Source organism: Erinaceus europaeus, chromosome X (genome assembly GCF_950295315.1).
Source record: "Erinaceus europaeus chromosome X, mEriEur2.1, whole genome shotgun sequence".
Lineage (NCBI taxonomy): Eukaryota > Metazoa > Chordata > Mammalia > Eulipotyphla > Erinaceidae > Erinaceus > Erinaceus europaeus.
The window spans coordinates 84,096,363-84,120,934 of record NC_080185.1 but is presented as its reverse complement, the minus strand read 5'-3'; the positions used below and the strand labels follow the sequence as shown (position 1 = coordinate 84,120,934).

Below are 24,572 nucleotides of genomic sequence, written 5' to 3'. Positions count from 1 at the left end.
AAGGCTACTTCAGAGTTACAGCCAATCTCCTTTCCATGGAGTATATTATCCTTATATTCTAACCTGTTTGCCACCTCTCAATTTTCTTTCCTTCCCTTCTGTCTACACTTCATCATATTATTCCTCAAATATAAAGGGAATACTGTTATGTTAGTTAGGTTATTGCTTTTCCTTAACTCTTCCCCTCCCCTGCTTAGGATACCCTCCCTTAAATGTCTATGTAGCTAACTTCTTCATACCTTTGTTCAAGTGCCATCTTGGTAGTCTTCACCCTTATCACTGATTCTATAGTCCTCCAGGCAACTAGTTTCTGCTCAACCCAGCAATTCCTATCCTTTTTACCCTACTCTGTTTTTTCCTTAGTATTTAGAACTACCACGCTATACACTTTTCTTATTTAAAATTTTAGAGCAATTTATTAATATTACATACAGCAGAGGGAGAAAAGAGTTGAAAGAAAGGGCAGACAAAAGTATACCTCCAAAGAGCTGAAAGGGGCAGTCTAGGAGAGAAAGGGTCTGTCTATTTTCTTTTCTTTCATTAGAATGTAAATTCCACAAAGAGAAGGATTTTAGTGTCTGTTTCTGACTAGAGTCTGGTATTTGCTACATACAATACCCAGAAATTATCTATTACACAGTGAGTAGGAACTCAGTAAACATTTGTAGGAAAAAAATAAAGAAGAAAGAATGATGATGTTTTGAAGATGGAAGGAGAAAACTCAGGAGGGGGAGAAGTAGGATATTCCAGTTCAAAGGGAATGTCATTAGCAGATCCTAGAGGTATAAGACTGTGAAGCATACCAAAAGAACTATTAGTAATTCAGTGTAGATGGATGAATAAAATGAATATGATGAAATGATGTGGGCACAGAGATTGTGTTGAAAGCACTAAATGTCATGGCAAGGGACTTCAACTATTCTACCATTCACTGAGCTCTGATTTTTGGATTATATATTGCCTCAGTACAAACATGCCTAAAGTCTATGTATTCTAGAGGCCTACTTCTGCACCACACCCACCATGAAAGTTCTTTGCCTCCCCTCTATAATCCCCATAGTTCTCACAAAGTTTCAGAGACAGTTTGGCTGGAATTCTAATTCTGGAATCATCTTATACCTCACACCATACTGCATGTACTTCTAGGTGCAATACAAGGACAATTACAAATATCTTACCATATCTACTTTCTCTAACCATAAAAGGGTTCTCCTGGCTTTGAGAACACTGGAGCTTATCATACTGGACCAGTACAATTCATTTTTATCTTTCTCTGTCACCTCTGTTAGACAGTGACTACCTATACATTCTTTTTTATTAGTGATTTAATATTGATTTACAAGTTATAACGGGTATAACTCCACACCTTTCCTACCACTAGAGTTCCATGCCCCTACTCCCTCCGTTGAAAACTGCAGTAGTTCCCCCAAGATCACAGATACGGGTTGATTATTAGTTCTATGAACTATATATATCCATTTTTTTCTATGGTACTACCTTCTCTTCCTCTCTTAAGTCACATCTACTACTTTCCTATACATGCTAATGCAAAGTCCTATGTTAAAAACTGTCCTCAAGGGACCAAGTGGTGGTGCACCTGGTTAAGTACACACACTACAGTGCACAAGGATTGGGGTTCGAGCCCCTGGTTCCAACCTGCTTCATAAGTGGTGACACAGAACTGCAAGTGTCTTTCTGTCTCTGTCTCCCTTTCCCCACTCAATTTCTTTATGTCTCTATGCAATAATAAATAAAAATTTAAAAAATTGTCCTCAACACAAATTCATCAAACTTGAGTTGACTAAAATGGCATATTGTAGGGTAAATCCAAGCAATTCAATAAATTTTACAACCATTCTCAGTAGTTGTCTTTTTAGATTGAGCTTGATATTCCTACTCTATTCCTATTATTCTAAACTCTAATAACACTTGGTTAGTGTTGAGATATATATATTTCAGGATTCTTACTATTTTTCTACATGCTCTTCATTCTGCTAGGAATACCTCTTTCATGTCTGTTTTTCTTTTCTTTTGGTCTAATACCACTCACTTTTTAAAACTCAGTTCATCTCTACTAGGGACCATAGTCTGTTCCCCTATGTATCTGCTAAACTTTGAAAACTCCTTGAAATCAGGAGGCTGGACAGTAGCACACTTGGTAGAGTGCACACTTTACTATGCTCAAGGACCCAAGTTCAAGGGCCCAGTCTCCACCTGTAGAGGAAGAACATTCCTAAGTGGTGATGTTGTGCTGTAGTATTCTCTCTCTCTCTCTCTCTCTCTCTCTCTCTCTCTCTCTCCCTCTCTTGCTCTCTCCCACCCTACATCTCTCTATAGACCTTCCCTCTCAATTTCTATCTTATCAAATTAAAAACATAGTAAATAAATACTTAAAATAGAAATCATTGTGTCTACTATGTCCTCACGCAAACTGGAGTCCTATGAGTCTAGGGGAAGTTTCTTATTTATTTGTGACCCTAATATAGGATCTGGCATATCATTGATGTTCTAGAAACACAGTTTTAAAGTCTAAATGACTTCCATTTTCTCAATTTCATATTATGGGGTTAAAGGGAGGTACATGTTATATACAGTCATACTAACAACTTACCTACAAAGTCTTCCATCATTTGGGGGTTATGGTGGGGGGAAGGTGCCAGACGCAGTAGCTCCTCACCCCGGGGTACAGTTGGGTAGTTAATGGCTTGTACATAGATGCCATGTTTGGAGAGCAAGAGATCACAGATTTTGCTGTTCAGTGCTGCATCACCCACCTGGGTTCAGGAAAAAAAAAAAAAGAAGTTTGTTAGTATCTGCCTCTCTTACCCCTTTAAGTAAGTGGAGGAAACTAGATCAATGAACACCACTGGATTTTGGAACAGATTATTTTTTTTCATAAGAGGTTTGTTTAGTCAGTATCAGTGCCAGGATTCTGTCAAAATGTTTCTCAGAGGCAGCAATCTGATTTGAAATGGGTGGGGTAGAGATGGTACTAGGAACCTTAACTTGAAGCTATTTGTAGAGCATGCATGTAAGTTTAAGTTAGCTGATATATTAATTTTTGGTGGTTCTGGGAAAGAAGATTAACCCCATCTGGCTATCTGTGGGGTGCTGTCACTCACTAGGTTAATTAAAAAAGAAACAGTTATTTGTAAAAGGAGTCTTTCAAGGAAATACTGGTCAATTAAAAAGCAGTCACTATTTTTTTAACCTATAAATACTCCCAGAAAAGTGTCCTTCTTACACCTCAATTTATGACATGCATAAGTAGATGAGATTTAAAAATGAAGTGACAGACGTTTTTTTCTGTAAAGGCAGTAATCACTCAAACATACTTGGGAATCCAAAATATCAACTAGTTCTATGATCTTTAATTTCCTGTATTTTTAACCTCAGTTCTCAATATCTATAAGGAATATGTTTTATGTAATATCTACATCTAATCTATGTCTATAATACATGTGAATGTATACATACATGTGCATGTATGCATATATGGAAACAAATTTCTCACATTACTGTGTGTGATGTCCTTCAGCATTATCTGTTTTAATTCTACTTATTTTCTTCTAATTCTACTTTTTAATACTAGGCATATCTCACTAAACTTATGCTGTGACCATTAGTGTGAATACTTCTGAATCACAGGTTATAGGTAGTTAGTATTGTGAGGATCTAGTGCAAAAAATAATAATAAAAAATAGTAGCAAAGCAATCAGGAGGATTCAAAGAATTGGTGACACTGTCAGGACCTGCTGTGTGTGGGGATGTTTATAAGAGAAAGAGGTGGGGTAATAGACCCACTGGGACTCTCACCCGGATAGGGATGATGTGACTGGGGCAAGGGATGACTGGAAGGCCCCTGTCCATGAGTAGCTGGCGCATGTGCTTGACATTACGCTGGTGGGCTCGCCTAAGGGCTTGACCTTCCTCTCCCTTGAGCAGCCGCACAGATTCCAGAGCTCCAGAGAGCACCATCGGAGGCAGTGAAGTGGTAAAGATGAAGCCTGCAGCATAGGAGCGTACCGTGTCCACCAAGTCACGGGTACTGGCAATGTAGCCGCCTACACAACCAAAGGCCTTGCCTAGAAACAGGGAAGATGAGACAAATTGGTACCATCATCAGTGCCCAGAGGAACAGGATCACATCTCAGGCAATTCAAGGAGTTTTACCAAGAGCCAGAGCTCTAGACTCCCTTTCTAAAACTGCTCATCACTTGTGTCCATGAGAAAGCAGACAGAGTTGATAATTATGCTACTTTGAGATAGGACTTTCAAGACCTGCCATAAGTAGTGACTAGATAAGGAGGAGGAGGAGCTGGGTGGGGACATTCAGCTGGCTAAGGCCAAAGGTAGGGCTAAAATGAAGCTTCGTATTAGTGTAGAGGATGTGTTTGAACTGTGGCTCTCCACTTACTGAATTAAACCTGTCTATTTTTCTCTACTCAGGAATATATATATACTCAGATTTTGTCAGCAACTTTGCAGTGGAATGGGGAAAAGGAATGAATTCAGGGGTTCAGCATCTTGGAATTATGAATTCTACCAAAACAACTTCTACAGTTTTAGGGGAAGAAGAAGAAAGAGTCTTACAGGGGAATTGGGGAGATATTATAGCAGAAGTACATACAACTTGCACACAAGAGGTCTTAGGTTCTATCTCTGGAAACTCTAGTAGCCAGAATTGAGCAATACCCTGGTAAGGGAAGAAAAAAAAAAAAGCACTCACCAAGAGTCCCAGAGATGATGTCAATCTTATGCATAATTCCATCACGTTCTCCAATTCCAGCTCCCTGTGACCCGTATAGTCCTACAGCATGAACCTCATCCACAAAGGTCAGAGCCCCATACTGGTGGGCCACATCACACAATTCCTCAAGGGGACAGATGGCACCTGAGAAAAACCAAGGAACAGAGAAGTAGGGGATCACGTTTTCCCCAGTTCTGTCTCCAGTGTGAAATTTGTCACCCATAGCTTGTTTGGGTTGAAAATGGGAGAGGATACATATCCTCAGTTGAAGCTGTTCCAAACTTCCTTCTTTTTAAAAAAAAATTTATTTATAAAAAAGGAAACGTTGACAAAACCATAGGGTAAGAGGGATACAGATTTACACAATTCCCACCACCAGACCTCCGTCTACCAACCCCTCCCCTGATAGCTTTCCTACTCTTTAACCCTCTGGGAGTATGGACCCAAGATCATTGTGGGATGCAGAAGGTTGAAGGTCTGGCTTCTGTAATTGCCTCCCCGTAATTGCTTCCCCGCTGAACATGGGCATTGACTCTAAACTTCCTTCTGTGTGTTGACTGCTTTCATCTCACTTCTACAGTGTGTGCGTGTGTGTGTGTGTGTGTGTGGTGCTTCCCACCCTGAGGCCAAGACTTGTTTATATTATCTGTTCTCTTGTCTATGTCATTTTCAGACTTCCTTGCATTCTTTATTTTTCTTTTTTTTTAATTTTTAATTTTTAATTTTTTTTTATTTAAGAAAGGATTAATTAACAAAACCATAGGGTAGGAGGGGTACAACCCCACACAATTCCCACCGCCCAATCTCCATATCCCACCCCCTCCCCCGATAGCTTTCCCATTCTCTATTCCTCTGGGAGCATGGACCCAGGGTCATTTCTACCTATAAATCTGTGTATTTCAATTTAGGGTTGCCACTAACTTTTATGTTCCCTTTGTTTAAATTGAAAACCAGAAAAAAAAATCACCTTTTTCCCCAGATTAATGCAGTCCTCATTTCAGACCCCACTCATTGCCTCAGCCAGGGTATGTGAACAGTCTTGTCAGTCTCTTCACTTTTCAATGAATTTCCCTGTTTTGATATGTCTGACTTTTGAAAACTATCTCTATTTTTATGGCCATTCCATATTTACTTTATATCCCTATTTTTCCTTCTGTTTTTGTTTTTGTTCCCATTCTCTACCCTTACAGAAGCTCTCCTTCCTTTCCTAATTTTTCTTCTTTTTATTACTATTTATATTCCTTTCTGTCTACCTCTCTGACTCTCTGCTTCAGACTTGTCTTTCTATATCTTTGTGTCTCTGCAGGAATAATTTATCTCTCATATCTGTCAATATTGTTACTTGTAGGTACCCCCATATAGGCTTAGTCTCAATTTGTTGACTAAAAATAAATTAGAAGTATGTTCCTCTTAATATAAATTTACCAGTTTTCATGTTACACCAGATATCTTACTCTCTATAGTTGTTGGCAAGTTTTGACAAGGTCAAAAGACTGTTGATCTCATATGTAGGATTTATGTCCACTCTACATACACAAGAATCCACACCTTCTGCCATTCCCCATTTCTGGGAAGTGACATGCTTCAGGGGTTTGGGATATAGAAGAAACTTATTTTGAGTAGAAACAGGGCCTCCAGGTCAAGATGAAAGTATGTGAGAACTACAGAGCAACATAGGATAAGTGATCATAGGAAGTATAGCCTGAGACATAGAAGGTTATTATTATTACTATTATTTTTTATTTTATTTCATTTTGCCAGAGCACTGATCAGTTATGACTTGTGGTGGTGCAGGGGACTGAACCTGAGACTTTAGAGCCTAAGGAATGAGAGTTTTTTTGTACCCTATTTGTTTAATTATTTTACAGAGCTGGAACTTTGCACAAATACAGTTTCACTGGTACTGGACTAGCTTTTCATTCAAGGCAACAGAGAGAAGGAGAGGCATCACAATACTGGAGCTTTCCCTGGTGCTGTGACACTCTCACTGGTGCTGGGACCCAAACCTGAGATATGCATATGGCAAAGTATACAGTTATTTGGTAAGTTATTTCTCTGGTCCTTAATTGTAATTCCAGTAGGAGAAATTCATCCTTGGCATTGACTTTTTAAGTAGAGTTTCTACCAGATGAAATAAAGTAAGGCTCCAACATGGAGCCTTATTATTAAGCTCAAGGACCAAGGTTCAAGCCCCCCAGTCCCACCTGCAGGGGGCAAAGATTCTTAAGTGCTGAAGCAGGGCTATAGGTGTCACTTTCTCTTCCCCCAGTCATTCCCTCCTCAATTTTCCTGTCTAGCCAGTAAAAAAAGTAATACTCTCAGTGCTAGAAATAAAATGATAGGATGGTTTTACTTTACTGCTGGTTGTAGAAATGTGGGAGTGGAGTTTGGGAGATAGTTCACCTGGTTGTATGAGTGCCTTATCACATGTGTGCACCACATAGGAACAGTACAGCACTGGGGGTAGGCTCCACAGTGATTTGGTATCTCTCCTTCTCTTGCCTTCATTTTTCAAATAAGAAAATTGGGACAGTGCAATTGAGAAACTTACCTAACACACTACATTATCAAATTAGGATTTGAACACAAATAGTTTGGTGCACTAGTTGTAAATCATCATTACATGTATTTGATGGCATTTATATTGGTTAAATAAGAAGATTCTGTAGATTCTCTTGGTTGGATTGTCTTGGTTGAAAAAGTGACAAACAGAAATTAAGCATGGGACTTTTAATAAATCTAAAAGGTGATGTCTCAACATGGTTTCTGCTCAAGGAGGGCAGTGGTGTGTTAATTTTGGTATTGTTTTAATTGGGAAAAGAAAAGAGGTTAGAGTTAGCAAAATAGCTGTCTTGGGTACTGTGCTGCTTTGCCATATGAACAACACAGGTTCAAGCTTGGCCTTCATCATGTTGAAAGAATCTTTGGTGCTATGGTTTCTTTTTTATTATTTTACTATTTATTTATTTATTTGTTGTTTTGTTTTGGTGCTATGGTTTCTTTCAGTCTCTGTCTTTATCTGTCTTGGACAGAACTGAAATACAGAGTTAACCAAGGGAATAAAGTTATAATAGCCAGAGACAGGATTTCAATGATGCCTGTCTTATTTTAATTTTTTATATTCACTTATTTTCCCTTTTGTTGCCCTTGTTTTTTTATTGTTGTTGTAGTTATTATTGTTGTTATTGATGTCGTTGTTGGATAGGACAGAGAGAAATGGAAAGAGGAGGGGAAGATAGAGAGGGGGAGAGAAAGACAGACACCTGCAGACCTGCTTCACCGCCTGTGAAGCGACTTCCCTGCAGGTGGGGAGCGGGGGCTCAAACCGGGATCCTTAAGCCTGTCCTTGCGCTTCGCACCATGTAAACTTAACCCACTGCGCTACTGCCCGACTCCCGCCTGTCTTATTTTAAAAAGTAGTTTTGAGGCTAGGGATATGTATCAACCTGCCAACATCCATATTCATCAGAGAAGCAGTTATAGAAGCCAGAACTCCCACCTTTTGTACCCCATAAAGAATTTTGTTCCATACCCTCAGAGGGAGAGAAATTTTAGGGGAAGATCATCAGAGGGCTCTGAACTCCAATTCTACCAAGACCTGGAGAGAGGAAGAGAAAGAAAGGAAGGAATTTTGGAAGTAGCAATAGGTGGAGGTTTGACTTACAAAGGAAGAGAAGGCAGGACCATAGAAAAATGGGCAAATATGTATAAATATAGATAGTTAAAGAAATAATAGTCAGCCCATATCTGTGACCTTAGGAGAACGACTGCAATTTCAAATGGAGGGAATGGGGACACAGAACTCTGGTAGTGAGAACGGTATGGAATTATAACCCCATTGTCTCATAATTTTGTAAATCAATATTAAATCACTAATAAAAAAAGAAAACAAAACAAAAAAGTAGTTTTTATTCCAGTGCTTCATATTAGACTTTGAATAAACTCACAGGTTTGTTGAATTTTCTTTCATTGCAGAAACTAGTGCAAGAAATTAGAATTGCATTTCTCAGAGTGCAAATAGCCACTTTGCCACTAATTTTCTGAGACATTCAATATAAATTTGACCTTTGGTTTTCAGCCTGTAAGATCAGTATAATAATGTTTAGCATTTGCTGGCTGTGTGACAATGGGCAAGTTATTTCATTTGTGTTTCAATTTCCTTATGTAAATAAATAGAAGTAATAATAGGACCTACTTTATATTATTACAAAGGTTAAAAAAATCAATACTTGTAAACTACTAATACATTTGCATTGGTTGGCACATAATGCACTCAGGTCAGCGAAATAGCTTTGTCATCTGCATGGCACAGATTTGTGCCCAGCTCCTGCCGCATTGAAGGAAATTTCAGTAACATAGCACACCACTATCAAAAAATGTTATCTCAGTTTTCCATATAACAGTACAATCCCCTTTATGCCCTCTGTCATCCTTCTTGGACCTGTAACTGGGAAATGTTATGCATGTACAAACGATTGTATTTACTGTTGAATGTAAAACATTAATTCCCTAATAAAGAAATTTAAAAAAATAAAAAAGGAAAAAAAAGTTATCTCTTCTTATCATCATAGCTTTTGTTGAAACCAATATTAGTAACCTTATAGTTGAACATATACATACCATCCATGGAGTGAACAGTTTCAAATGCTACAATTTTGGGTGTCTCAGGGTTAGAATTCATCAAAAGTTTCTTCAGGTGTTCAGAGTCATTGTGCCTGAAGACAAACTTGACAGCTCCACTGTTGCGGATACCTTGGATCATTGAAGCATGGTTGCCAGCATCTGAATAAATCTCACACCCTGAGGAACCAGATACATACCTATTAAGTTATTTGTGTCAATACTACCACTTGAACCTTAAGACTGATCCAGCAGGAGCAAGGAAACAACCTGCTCTTTTTTTTTTAACCAGAGCACTGCTAAGCTCTGGCTTATGGTGGTGCAGGTAGTGAAACTGGGATTTTGGAGCCTCAGGTATGAGTGTGTCTTTGCATAATCATTATGCTATCTGCCCCCCCCCCCATTATGCTATCTACCCCCTCCTCTTTTTGAGGACACTTCCCCGTTTCCTTTTCCTGCAGGAGCCTTTGTAAAACCTCTTCCTCTCTTGTATTGAGTTGTCAGGAAAGTCATTTTTCTGTTTTGTTTTCTCTACAAAAACACATCATGAATTTCATGAAAACCCAATAATAACTCACTCATCCTAGAGTTCTGTCACTGCGTCTTTCCCTCCAGTCATTTCTAACCCTATCTTGGTCTCTGTCTATCTTTGAGTTGAAGGAAATCTTATTTATTTATTATTTATTTTGGATAGAGATAGAGAAATTGAAAGTGAGGGGGGTGATAGAGATAGGTGATACATAGACAGACAGCTAGATAGATACATAGATACATAGATAGATACATAGATAGATAAATGACAGACAGATCCGCACACTTGCAGCTCTGCTTCACCACTTGAACTTGGGTCCTTGAGCATAGTAACAGTTGCTCCCTATCAGGTGTACCACCTCCTGGCCTCTAAGGAGGAAGAAATTCTAATTAGCGGAAGAAACTCCAAAGATTGCTAAGAACAAAGCCTATGTTTTTCTCAGAGACACATAAAATCAAATCTTGGAAACTCCTATGGAATACTTGTTGATTAAACTGATACTATTTATATAGATTCTCCCTAGTCTAAATGAAACATTACTTTCTCTTATCCTCTGCTTATAGTTAGTTACAAGGTGGCTACTTATCATATTTTCAGTTTCAGTCATAAGCTCATGACCATGGAATTCACACTCTTTTTATGTGAGGAGACTATAATTCAGAGAGGAGAAGACATTTTCTGTAGAATCTGAAAACTGCAGCTTTTTACTGAGAAATACTGAGGAGACAGGTGAAAAGGAGTTGATTGCCAGTCCCCAAGCAACTATGGTCTTCCATTAGGGTAAGGAATCACTCGAGGAAAGCAGGCATGGCTTTCTGGAAGAGCTGTCTTGAAAACAAGCAGATTGAGAGATGTTTGAGTGCAGGAATCAAATCTCTCTCTTTTTTTTCTTTTTCTGGTACTATTGTAAGTCACAGTAGATACTAGAAGCTAACATTTCCTGAGTCAATGGACAAATAATCAGCTGACTTTTAATTATTTGACTGAATATATATCTAAATGGAAGAGTCAGGATGGGGGTTGGGCAGTAGTGCACATGGCAGGAAGCGCAAGGATCAGCGAAAGGATACTGGTTCGAGCCCCCACTCCCCACCTGCAGGAGCGTCTCTTCACAGGCAGTGAAGCAGGTCTGCAGGTGTCTGTCTTTCTCTCCCCTCTCTATCTCCCCTCCTGTCTTGATTTCTCTCTGTCCTATCCAACAACAACAGCAACAACAAGTAATAATAATGACAACAACAAGGATTACAAGAAGAGCAACAAAAATGGGAAAAATGGCCTCCAGGAGCAGTGGATTTGTAGTGCAGGCACCAAGCTCCAGCAATAACCGTGGAGGCAAGAAAAGAAAAATAAATAGAAGAAAGTGTTAGGATAATGATAGAGTCAGAAGAAAAGTGAGGGTGATAACTTAATAAGTAAAATAAGCACTATCTTGCAACAGACCCTGGATTTGAGCCCCAACAATACATGGGAGCATGGTGTAGCCCCATGTATGATTGAGTAGTGCTGTGGTGTTTCTCCTGTCTATATACCTGTTTTATTCCTCTGTATTTATTTCTTTCTCTTTCTCTGAAATAGGATGAGAAAACTATCCCAGAAAGTGCCAGGCGAAGTGGTATTATGCTTATGTGAGGCCCTAGTCACCTGATTAAAAAAAATGAGGTTGACCCACCAATGTGTCCTGGAGCTTCAATTCCCAGAACCCCACCCTACTAGGGAAAGAGAGAGGCAGGCTGGGAGTATGGATCAAACTCTCAACACCCATGTTCAGCAGGGAAGCAATTACAGAAGCCAGACCTTCCACCTTCTGCATCCCACAATGACCTTGGGTCCATACTCCCAGAGGGTTAAAGAATAGGAAAGCTATCAGGGGAGGGGATGGGATACAGAGCTCTAGTGGTGGGAATTATTTGGAGTTGTACCCCTCTTATCCTATGGTTTTGTCAGTGTTTCCTTTTTATAAATAAAATTTAAAAAAGAGAAAAAAATGATGTTGAAGGGATAGTCAGAGGCCATATCTTTGTGGGCTTTAGAGATCACCATGATAATGAGTTTAGATTTAATCTAAAATGTAAGTGTTTAAGTTAGGAGATGCATAGTAGGCCCCAGTAATAATGCTTATGGCAATTAAAAGGAAAAAGAAAAGAAAAATAAACTATCCATAGGTGTTGAGAACCCAGTTGAGCTGTGACATGAAACGCTTATGGTGTTCCCTTCTGTGAGGCTGGAAATATTCCACAGTAGTGGTCTTCAGTCTATATATATAATGGGAGAAAGCAGAGTTGAAGAAGTGGTAGGGGTAAATCAATAAAAACTGAGCAAAATATCTGAAAAGGTGATTTTCTAGTTATGGCACATAAACATATGAAAAATTTTCAGCATTAATAATTACTTGGGAAGTGGAAATTTAAAAAAATGTCATAGCACATCATACCATGTCGTCATACATCACAAAGATTGGGAAAAATGTGTGCTAATAAGAATGTAGAGGAAAAGGAACTCTGGTACACTGTTGGTGTAGAGATTTCTTAAAAAAGAAAAAAATAATAATGGAGGATGGCGGCCTGAGAAATCGCTGACAGCGAGTGCTCTGATAGCATCGTCGGCAACGGTAGGATTTTCTGCCTTTAGCAGGCCAGTCAATAAGGGGGGGCACCAAAGAAGTGATTACAGTTTAATTTGGGTTAACAATTAGAGCAAAGGTGACACGGACTAGCGGGGCGCCAGAATTCCCAGGCAGCGCCAGGCAAGGCGAGTGCGCCGGGCATTGTCCTCCGCCCGCCCGGGAAGGCGGCTCCTCCGCCAGTTGCAGAGCGCGGCGGGCAGAGGACCCGGAGAGAGCACTTTAGCTCGGGGGCTGCCTCTTGGGAGTCGCCAGGGTCCACCGCGACCCTGAGGGTGGATCCAAAGACTTCTTGAGTATAGCTCTCATTGGATCAAAGGGCTTGGAGCTAGTTTTCATTTTTGAGAAAACCTTTAAAAAAGTCTGGAGGGCGGGGTTTCCCGGAAAATGGCGGATTGAGAAGCGGCTAGCCTTTGAGCTCCGGACACATCTCATGTAAACAATTGGATTTTCTGCCTTTAGCAGGCCAGCCAATAAGGGGCCATAGCGGTCATACCAAGGATGTGTCTATAACTTAATTTGGGTTAAGAATTAGAGTAGGGGGGAAAAATTCTTTTTTCTTCCTTTTAATTTTCAAGCATACATCCTTCCCGCCGCCCCCCCCCCCCCCCATAAGCAGTGCCTGGGACCAGCTACTAGCAGGATACCCCATACCACTAAACAGGGTTTTTTTTTTTTTTTTTTTAAATTCACTGATACACATTTGGGAAGTTCCTCGCACTGCTCTTTAATTACAACTCTTCTTCTTATCTTCTCCCTTTTCTCTCTCTTATCTCTCTCTCTGTTTTTTTTTTTTAATCTTGTCATACACTTCTTTCTTCTTTGCCTTTCTGAATTTGTGAATTACTTTGGGGAAGAAATCTGACCCAGAGTGGACTCTCTATGTGTGTATCTCTGCTCTAGTTCCCTTTACACCCTTGTTACCCTTAGAATATACACTGGGTAGTAGATTTGCATAACTGTCTATTCTTGCTATCCTCTCTTTCTTCACTGGGATTTGGTTACTATTTTTTCATGGACTGGAGAAATTGTTTGGCTAACTGGTAACGATTAAACTCCTTAAATACTTACTTCAGTTGCTACTGTTATTCCGGAGGTTGGTGAGTGCAATTGTCATAAAGGTATTTAGTACAGTGTTACCTGTGCTCAAAACACAACAACTGAGGAACAACAGAGCATTAAAAAAAAAAGAGAGAGAAACACATAAATTTAAAAAAAAATGGGTAGATTAAAAACAAATAAAACTGCTACCCCAATGAATGAAGACAAGAGCCCAGAAGAAACCACAAATCAGTCAGAAGTAACCATAGATAAGAAAAGTATGCAAGCAATAATAAACTTATTAATCACAGAAATGAAAACAACATTGGAGGAAAGGAATGGCAGTATTAGGGAAACAACAGTTGAGACCCCCAAGGAAAATACGGATTATCTTGAGACAATTAGAGAACTGAAAGCTGAAATAGCTGTAATGAAGAAAGAAGCTGAGGCAAGGGAAAGCAGACTAACAGAAGCAGAAAACAGAATTAGTCAGACAGAGGATGAGTTAGAGAAAACTAAGAAAGAGGTGAAAGAGCTTAAAAAGAGATTGAGAGACACTGAAAACAACAACAGAGACATATGGGATGATCTCAAAAGAAGTAACATTCGTATAATTGGCCTGCCAGAGGAAGAAAGAGAGGAAAGGGAAGCAAACATTCTAGAGGAAATAATACAAGAAAACTTCCCAGACCTGAATAACAGAAAGGATATCAAGGTGCAAGAGGCCCAGAGAGTACCAAACAGAATCAACCCAGACCTGAAAACACCAAGACACATCATAGTCACAATGAGAAGAAGTAAGGATAAAGAAAGGATCCTAAAGGCTGCAAGAGAGAAACAAAAAAGTCACATACAGGGGAAAACCCATAAGACTTTCTGCAGATTTCTCAACTCAAACTCTAAAAGCCAGAAGGGAGTGGCAAGATATCTATCGAGTCCTGAATGAAAAAGGGTTTCAACCAAGGATTATATATCCTGCTAGACTTTCATTCAAGCTAGATGGAGGGATCAAAACCTTCTTAGACAAACAACAGTTAAAGGAGGCAACTATCACCAAGCCGGCCCTGAAAGAGGTACTAAAAGACCTCTTATAAACAAGAACATCACTATAATACTTGTAATATATCAGAGTAAACAAATTGTTTTTTAGAACAATGGCACTACAATACATTAAATCCATAATATCAATAAATGTCAATGGCTTAAACTCACCCATCAAAAGGCACAGGGTGGGGGGATGGATCAGAAAACATAACCCAACCATATGCTGCTTGCAAGAATCACATCTGTCACAACAAGATAAACACAGACTTAAAGTGAAAGGATGGAAAACTATCATACAGGCTAACGGTCCACAAAAAAGGGCAGGAACAGCCATTCTCATCTCAGACACGATAGATTTTAAATTAAATAAAGTAATAAAAGATAGGCAAGGTCATTACATAATGATTAGAGGATCAATCAGCCAAGAAGACTTAACAATTATTAACATCTATGCACCTAACGAGGGACCATCTAAATACATTAAACACCTATTGAAAGAATTTCAAAAATACATCAATAGTAATACAATAATAGTGGGAGACTTCAATACCCCACTCTCACACTTAGACAGATCAACAAAGCAGAGAACCAATAAAGATACAAGAGAATTGAATGAAGAGATTGACAGACTAGACCTCTTGGACATTTTCAGACTCCTCCACCCCAAAAAACTGGAATACACCTTCTTTTCAAATCCACACAACACATACTCAAGGATAGACCACATGTTAGGCCACAAAGACAGCATCAATAAATTCAAGAGCATTGAAATCATCTCAAGTATCTTCTCAGACCACAGTGGAGTAAAACTAACTTTTAGCAACAAACGGAAAATTATTAAAAGACATAGAATTTGGAAACTAAACAACATGCTCCTTAAGAACCACTGGGTCAGAGACTCACTCAAACAGCAAATTCAAATGTTCCTGGAAACTAATGAAAATGAAGACACAACCTATCAAAATATTTGGGACACAGCTAAAGCAGTACTGAGAGGGAAACTTATAGCTATACAATCACATATTAAACACCAAGAAGAAGCCCAAATGAACGAACTTACTACACACCTCAAGGACTTAGAGGAAGAGGAACAAAGGAACCCTAAAGCAACCAGAAGGACAGAAATCACTAAAGTTAGAGCAGAAATAAACAACATCGAAAATAAAAGAACCATACAAAAGATCAATGAAGCCAAATGTTGGTTCTTTGAAAGATTAAACAAAATTGACAAACCCCTAGCCAGACTCACCAAACAAAAAAGAGAGAAGACTCAAATTAATAGAATTGTAAACGATACAGGAGATATCACAACTGACACCACAGAAATCCAGAGAATTCTGCGAAACTTCTATAAAGAACTATATGCCACCAAGCTAGAGAATCTGGAAGTAATGGAACAATTCCTAGAAACCTATGCACTTCCAAAACTGAACCAAGAAGAACTACAAAATCTAAATGCACCAATCACAGACAAAGAAATTGAAACCGTTATTAAGAATCTCCCCAACAACAAAAGTCCTGGACGAGACGGCTTCACAAACGAATTCTACAAAACTTTAAGGAAACAGTTAATACCCATACTTCTTAAGCTATTCCATAAGATTGAAGAAACAGGAATACTCCCTTCCACCTTTTATGAAGCCAACATCACCCTGATACCAAAAGCTGATAGGGACAGAACAAAAAAGGAAAACTACAGACCAATATCTCTGATGAACATAGATGCCAAAATATTAAACAAGATCTTGGCCAACCGGATACAGCAACACATCAAAAAGATTGTTCATCATGACCAAGTGGGATTCATCCCAGGAATGCAAGGCTGGTTCAACATCCGTAAATCAATCAATGTCATTCATCACATCAATAAAAGCAAAGCCAAAAACCACATGATTATCTCAATAGATGCAGAGAAAGCCTTTGACAAAATCCAACACCCATTCATGCTCAAAACTCTACAAAAAATGGGAATAGATGGGAAATTCCTCAATATAGTGGAGTCTATATATAGCAAACCTACAGCCAACATCATACTCACTGGAGAGAAGCTGAAAGCATTCCCCCTCAGATCAGGGACTAGACAGGGCTGCCCACTGTCACCGTTACTCTTCAACATAGTATTGGAAGTTCTTGCCATAGCAATCAGGCAAGAGAAAGAAATCAAAGGGATACAGATTGGAAGGGAAGAAGTCAAGCGCTCACTATTTGCAGATGATATGATAGTATACATAGAAAGACCTAAAGAATCCAGTAGAAAATTACTGGAAGTTGTTAGGCAATATAGCAAGGTATCAGGCTACAAAATCAATGTACAAAAATCAGTGGCATTTATTTATGCAAACACTAAATCTGAAGAAGAAGACATCCAGAAATCACTCCCATTTACTGTTTCAGCAAAATCAATCAAATACCTAGGAATAAAGTTGACCAAAGAAGTGAAAGACTTGTATGCTGAAAACTATGAGTCACTACTCAAGGAGATAGAAACTGATACCAAGAAATGGAAAGATATCCCATGCTCATGGATTGGAAGAATAAATATCATCAAAATGAACATTCTCCCCAGAGCCGTATACAAATTTAATGCAATACCCATCAAAGTTCCACCAAGCTTCTTTAAGAGAATAGAACAAACACTACAATCATTTATCTGGAACCTGAAAACACCTAGAATTGCCAAAACAATCCTAAGGAAAAGAAACAGAAATGGAGGCATCACACTCCCAGACCTTAAACTATATTATAAAGCCATCATCATCAAAACAGCATGGTACTGGAACAAAAATAGGCACACCAACCAGTGGAACAGAATTGAAAGCCCAGAAGTAAATCCCAACACCTATGGGCATCTAATCTTTGATAAGGGGTCCCAAAGGATTAAATGGAAGAAGGAGGCTCTCTTCAATAAATGGTGCTGGTAAAACTGGGTTGAAACATGCAGAAGAATGAAATTGAACCACTTTATCTCACCAGAAACAAAAATCAACTCCAAATGGATCAAAGACCTAGATGTCAGACCAGAAACAATCAAATACTTAGAGGAAAACATTGGTAAAACACTTTCCCATCTACACCTCAAGGACATCTTTGATGAATCAAACCCAATTGCAAGGAAGACCAAAGCAGAAACAAACCAATGGGACCACATCAAATTGAAAAGCTTCTGCACATCCAAAGAAACTATTAAACAAACAGAGAGACCCCTCACAGAATGGGAGAAGATCTTCACATGCCAGACATCATACAAGAAACTAATCACCAAAATATATAAAGAGCTCAGCAAACTTAGCCGCAAAAAAGCAAATGACCCCATCCAAAAATGGGCAGAGGATATGAACAAAACATTCACTACAGAGGAGATCCAAAAGGCTAACAAACATATGAAAAACTGCTCCAGGTCACTGATTGTCAGAGAAATGCAAATTAAGACAACACTAAGATACCACCTCACTCCTGTAAGAATGGCATACATCAAAAAGGACAGCAGCAACAAATGCTGGAGAGGATTTGGGGACAGAGGAACCCTTTTACATTGCTGGTGGGAATGTAAATTGGTACAGCCTCTGTGGAGAGCAGTCTGGAAAACTCTAAGAAGGCTAGACATAGACCTTCCATATGACCCAATAATTCCTCTCCTGGGGTTATACCCCAAGGACTCCATAACACCCAACCAAAAAGAGGTGTGTACTCCTATGTTCATAGCAGCACAATTCATAATAGCTAAAACCTGGAAGCAACCCAGGTGCCCAACAACAGATGAATGGCTGAGAAAGCTGTGGTATATATACACAATGGAATACTATGCAGCTATCAAGAACAATGAACCCACCTTCTCTGACCCGTCTTGGACAGAGCTAGAAGGAATTATGTTAAGTGAACTAAGTCAGAAAGTTAAAGATGAGTATGGGATGATCCCACTCATCAACAGAAGCTGACTTAGAAGATCTGAAAGGGAAACTAAAAGCAGGACCTGATCAAATTGTAAGTAGGGCACCAAAGTAAAAACCCAGTGGTGAGGGGTAGACATGTAGCTTCCTGGGCCAGTGGGGGGTGGGAGTGGGCGGGAGGGATGGGTCACGGTCCTTTGGTGATGGGAATGGTGTTTATGTACACTCCTAGCAAAATGTAGACATATAAATCAGTAGTTAATTAATATGAGAGGGGGAAATCAATTGTATGTCTCAAAGGTTCTCAAAAGACAAACTGAATCTTTTTAATAGATAGGCTACGTATTTGATATGCGGACTCTCTCAAAAGCCTAGACCAAGTAGATTAGAAGCTTCCAATAGCACAGCTATATACAAGATACTGGGTACTGTACAGCAAACCATAACAAAGGGACTTTTCAAAGTTAACCCAATTAACAAATAATGTGATGATAATATTAACTATTGATTGTCTTTTTGAACCCTAAGACAGCAGGAACCTCACATCTTCACTATAGAGCCCCTACTTCCCCCAGTCCTGGCACCCTTGGATAGGGCTCACTTTCCCGTATGCATCTCCCAATCCAAACCAAATAATATTGCATCCACCGATCACAACCTAACCAAAGCAACGATTGCCATCTCAACATGCTTCACCTCAGAGTGTATCCAGAGACTTCACGTGTGGAATGACAGCCCTTCAGCTTCATTACTCGGGTGAGACCTTTCCTTTTATAGTACACTCTAATTTCATCTCAGGTAGTTCACTTTCTAACAAAGTCCCATAACCTAGACATACACCAGTTTCTGTGAGAGAGAGCGTATGTGCACACGTATCCATAAACTACTGCAAAATATATACCTGAAAGCAGGATTACACTAGAGTTTGCAGTGAGTACCTCCCTAACACTTCCTCTCCACTATTCCAAGCTTGGGATCCATGATTTCTCAACAAATTGTTTGGCTTTGTATGTTAACTCTCTTTTCAATCACCAGGTTCCAGATGCCACCAGGATGCTGGATAGGCTTCCCTGGATTGAAGACCCCACCAATGTGTCCTGGAGCTCAGCTTCCCCAGAGACACACCTTACTAGGGAAAGAGAGAGGCAGACTGGGAGTATGGACCGACCAGTCAACGCCCATGTTCAGCGGGGAAGCAATTACAGAAGCCAGACCCTCTACCTTCTGCAACCCTCAACGACCCTGGGTCCATGCTCCCAGAGGGCTAGAGAATGGGAAGGCTATCATGGGAGGGGGTGGGTTATGGGGATTGGGTGGTGGGAATTGTGTGGAGTTGTACCCCTCCTACCTTATGCTTTTGTTCACTAATCCTTTCTTAAATAAAAAATTAAAAAAATAATAATAATAATGGAAAGATCCTTTGGCTATGAAATACCACTCCTTGGTATATATCCGAAGGACATAAAACACTTATTAAAATCATACATGTATCCTGTATTAATAGCTGCACTATTCACAATTGCCAAACATGGAACTAACATAAATGTCTATAGAGAAAAGACTTGATAAAGAGGTTGTGGCATATGTACTCAGAGAAATACTACTCTACCATTGGAAAGACAACATTGTGCTTTTCAGGGCAAAATGGGTGGAACTTGAGGTGATTGTGTGAGATAAAAAAAATAAAAGATTACTTCACTAATATGTAGAATATAATTGTAACACATGGAGTTGCAGAAAATAGTGATGACCAAATTACTCTTAGATCTTATGAAAACTATGGTGGTTATAGTGAAGAATAGGGAGGGAAAATAAGAGGTTTAAGTAGAGGCATTTCTTTTGTGTAATGGCACTGGAACTTTGATGGCGTCCTCTGTGAGACTTATACACACATACAAATATATTTGTGAAACTACACTCCTAAAATTTTATGATGTTTTAAACCAATGTTAAATCAATAAAAAGTAAAGGTAGAGTAAGAAATAAGGTCAATGGGAGCAAGTGAACTCAGAAGAGAAGGAAGGAGTGATAGGGACTCAGTGAGACTACTAGAGTGCAGTCCTTATCAAAGCTTAGACCATACATTTACCTGGTAGAATCTTGGCCAAAGTGAAGAGAGTGGAATCATTGGCTACAAAGCACGATGAAAAGAGAAGGGCTGAGTCTTTTTGGTGCAAGTCAGCCAGCTCTTGTTCCAATTCCACATGAAACTTACTGGTACCAGAAATATTGCGGGTGCCACCAGCTCCAGCTCCATGACGCTGAAGTGTGTCCCTGGCCAGGAGAAAACAGTGTAGACAAGAAGAAGAAATCTTTGTAAGACAGAGTGAACTGTTGAGGTAGGTTTTTATTCCTTTATGAAAGTCAGCATTGATCTAGTGATAATGTCTGAGCTGTGCCCTATATGATCAAGTAGAACGAAAGATGAAGGTTGAAGGTTGAAGGTTCTCAGACATGAAGGATGAAGTTAGGTTAAATTTGATCAACTTAAAAGGTCTTCTGGAGGAAGTTAAACACTATCTCTGGCAATGTTCATTCTATAATCAGGTAATAGCTCATGGATCTTGCTTGATATCTCACTCTCTTTTCCATATCACTGGACACTCAAGAGTTTGGGAACATGGTTTATTGATAGAATAAAGGCTAGATAGGCCGGGAGTTGGGCAGTGGGTTAAGCGCACATGACACAAGGATCGCCCTAAGGATCCTGGTTTGAGCCCCCGGCTCCCCACCTGCAGGGGAGTCGCTTCACAAGCGGTGAAGCAGGTCTGCAGGTGTTAATCTTTCTCTCCCCTTCTCTGCCTTCCCTTCCTCTCTCCATTTCTCTCTGTCCTATCCAACAATGACAATATCAATAACTACAACAATAAAACAACAAGGACAACAAAAAGGGAATAAATAAATAAATATATATTTTTTCCCTCCAGGGTTATTGCTGGGCTCGGTGCCTGCACCATGAATCCACTGCTCCTGGAGGCCATTTTTTCCCCCTTTTGTTGCCCTTGTTGTTGTAGCCTCGTTGTGGTTATTATTATTGCCATTGTTGATGTTGTTCGTTGTTGGATAGGACAGAGAGAAATGGAGAGAGGAAGGGAAGACAGAGAGGGGGAGAGAAAGACAGACACCTGCAGACCTGCTTCACCGCCTGTGAAGCGACTTCCCTGCAGGTGGGGAGCGGGGGGCTCGAACCGGGATCCTTATGCTGGTCCTTGCGCTTTGCGCCACATGCGCTTAACCCACTGCGCCACCGCCCGAGGCCCGTAAATAAATATTTTTTATAAGACTAGATATGATGACGTGTATTGGAAAAAAAAAGGTGATATAATCCAGGTTTCTGCTGCCAGCTCTATCTTTTCCATCCATGTGTAAGTGTTTGCTGTTCTCTGGACAGCAAAGACCCTGCTACTCACTGTGTGGCTTGCAAGACCCGAGGGTGTCTGCTCATGCCCAGATAGTCATTACTGCACCAGACAGACACATCTTTTGAGGCCACAGATGCCTCAAAGAAGTGCTGAGCAAAAGGGTATGCATCAGCCCAGCGGTTAACGGTCTTGAAAACACGGTAGGTGTGGTCTTGTTTCTTCTCCATAATCTTTTTCCTGAAAAATTGGTCATAATCAAAAGCATGGTTTCCTGTGGAATAGAAATGAGGATGAAGTAATTAATTTAAAATCACTTTCTGGCTGGATTGGGGAGACAGCATAATGGTTATGCAAAAAGACTTTCATGCCTGATATTCCGAAGTCCCATGTTCAATCCCCAACACTATCATAAACCAGAACTGAGCAGTGCTCTGATTACAAAAAATAAATCATTTCATGGTTAGTCTATATTTTATTCATGTTGTTGATTTTGAGTTCTCTGGTTCTCTTTTAATTTATTCACATTTTTGACATTTAACTAATTTACTGGACCTCCTTGTTCCCCATAGCTCCATTCAGTGGCTTTTGCTTATTCACTTGGTCAGTCACTCAGCAATTACTTCATATATTCACCTAGGCTTCCTAACCTTGGTAAGGAAGGTTTTTATATAGGTTAGTGTAGCAGCCTTCTTACTGGAACCACTGTTTTTAATTTCAGTGGGAAATATATTGACAAATATAATTTCTAGTTATTGCTTTGACACATCTTAGTTGTGTGATATTGAGCAAGTCACGGATCCTTTCTGTTACCTTTATTTCCCAAATGTTAGTGTCCTTACCTATACAATATACCTGTAATGCCTTCCTTGAGAGAAAGCATCTAAGTACAAACAGATTGCCGTACACCCAAACTAATGTCTGGTACATACTATTATAATGGTATTATGACTATAGCAATCATAGTAGAATAACAATGCTACTACTAATAATTAATATTTAATTATATTATTATAGTCAGTACTTAATGAATGCCTGTTATATGCAACTTCTTCTCTTTTTTAAAACAATTATTATCTTTATGTATTTATTGGATAGAGACAGCCAGAAATCGAGAGGGAAGGGGGGATAGAGAGGAAGAGAGACACCTGCAACACTGCTTCACCACTCGTGAAATTTTCCCCTGCAGGTGGGGACTGGGGACTCCAACCTGGGTTCTTGTGCATTGTAACATATGCGCTCAGCCAGGTGCGCCACCACCCGGCCCCCACAATTTATTCTCTTAGTTTATAGATATTATTTCAGTTGCTCTTTACAGCATCATTATGTTAAAATTTCTATTATTATTTGTATTTTACAAATGAGAAGCCTGAAACATAAAGGGATTAGGCAAGATGGCCAGGGTTACACATCAAACAAATTGCTTTCTTGTAAATAACCTAGAGTTTAGTTTTCTTTTTCTTTCTCTTTGATAGAAGGTGAGAGACAACAAGAGGGAGAGAGAAGGAGAAATACTTAAAGCACTGCTCCACCACTCATGAAACTCCCCCACCCCCCTGAAAGCTATGGATGGGGGATAAAATCTGGGTTCTCCTAAAGGAAAACATATGTACTCCACAGAGTGAACTACCACCCTTTCGTTAGAGTAATAGATCTTTAATCACTACCACTAAAAAATGGAATAGAACTATTTTCAGGATAAATTGATAGTATATGCTCCAACAGGTATAGGTAAACTTTAAAACTCTTTATATAAGACATAAATTATGATTGTTGTAGATGGCAACCTATATAGCAAGGGTATAAATGATGATATCTGCTTGGAGATTTGTAGATAATATGAAGAGAGTATACATGTACTGAAATACCTAGATAAATACTTGTAGCTTATTTAAGAATGAATGAATTTAAAAATGAATGAATACCCAGAATTTAATTTAAAAGAACTGAAAAATTGTTGTGAGTGAAATTTTAGCCCAGTAAGGAAAGGGACTGGTCTTGAGGTTCTCACAGATAGAATCAGAAAAGAAAGGAATATCAAAAGTATACATATTGGAAAGAAAGAATCAAACTATAAATATTCGCTGATGACATGATACTATATGCTATATGTACAGAATCCAAAGACTCCACCAAAATCTACTGGAAATAATTCATGAATTCAGTAAAGAAGTGGGATACAAATTTATTACACATAAACCCATGGCATTTCTGTATACAAAGAAGGAGTCAGAGAAAAGGGAAATAAAAGCTCAATTCTGTTTACAATTAAACTGAAAAAGCTAAAATACTTTGGGCTGAATCTCACAAAAGTGGTAAAGGATCTTTACAGGAAAACTGTAAGACTTTCTTAAAAGAAATTAAAGGGACATGCAGAAATGGAATAACATCCCTTATTCCTGGATTTGAGGAATAAACATTAAAATGGCTATTCTACTCAAGGAAGTCTATCATTTTAATGTGATCCCTACCAAGATCCTAATGACAATTTTCAAGGAAATTAAAAAAAATGTCCAAAAATTTATGTAGAACCACTAGAAACCAAGAATGACCAAAATACTTCTAAGACTATTTTAAAAATGGAGGTATCCCCCAACTTCAGTTAATACAACAAAGCAGTAGTAATTAAAACAGTGTGGTGCTGGAATAAGAATGAACACTTGGATCAATGGAGCAGAACTGAGAATCTCAAATGAGCCCATAATATATAGCCACCTAC

At 39.2% G+C, this 24,572-nt stretch overlaps 1 protein-coding gene across 2 annotated transcripts in view; it reads right to left on the bottom strand.

Annotated features, from left to right (window-relative positions):
- ALAS2 (5'-aminolevulinate synthase 2) overlaps positions 1-24,572 on the bottom strand; it is a 38,418-nt gene that overhangs the window by 968 nt on the left and 12,878 nt on the right. For both annotated transcript variants that reach the window (XM_060183360.1, XM_060183359.1), the window contains exons 4-9: positions 21,905-22,127; positions 20,584-20,768; positions 9,371-9,550; positions 4,730-4,894; positions 3,817-4,085; positions 2,612-2,774 (exon numbers count right to left, since the gene is read on the bottom strand). In XM_060183360.1, coding sequence (XP_060039343.1) covers positions 2,612-2,774; positions 3,817-4,085; positions 4,730-4,894; positions 9,371-9,550; positions 20,584-20,768; positions 21,905-22,127 — 1,185 coding nt within the window. The remainder of the gene's footprint in view (positions 1-2,611; positions 2,775-3,816; positions 4,086-4,729; positions 4,895-9,370; positions 9,551-20,583; positions 20,769-21,904; positions 22,128-24,572) is intronic.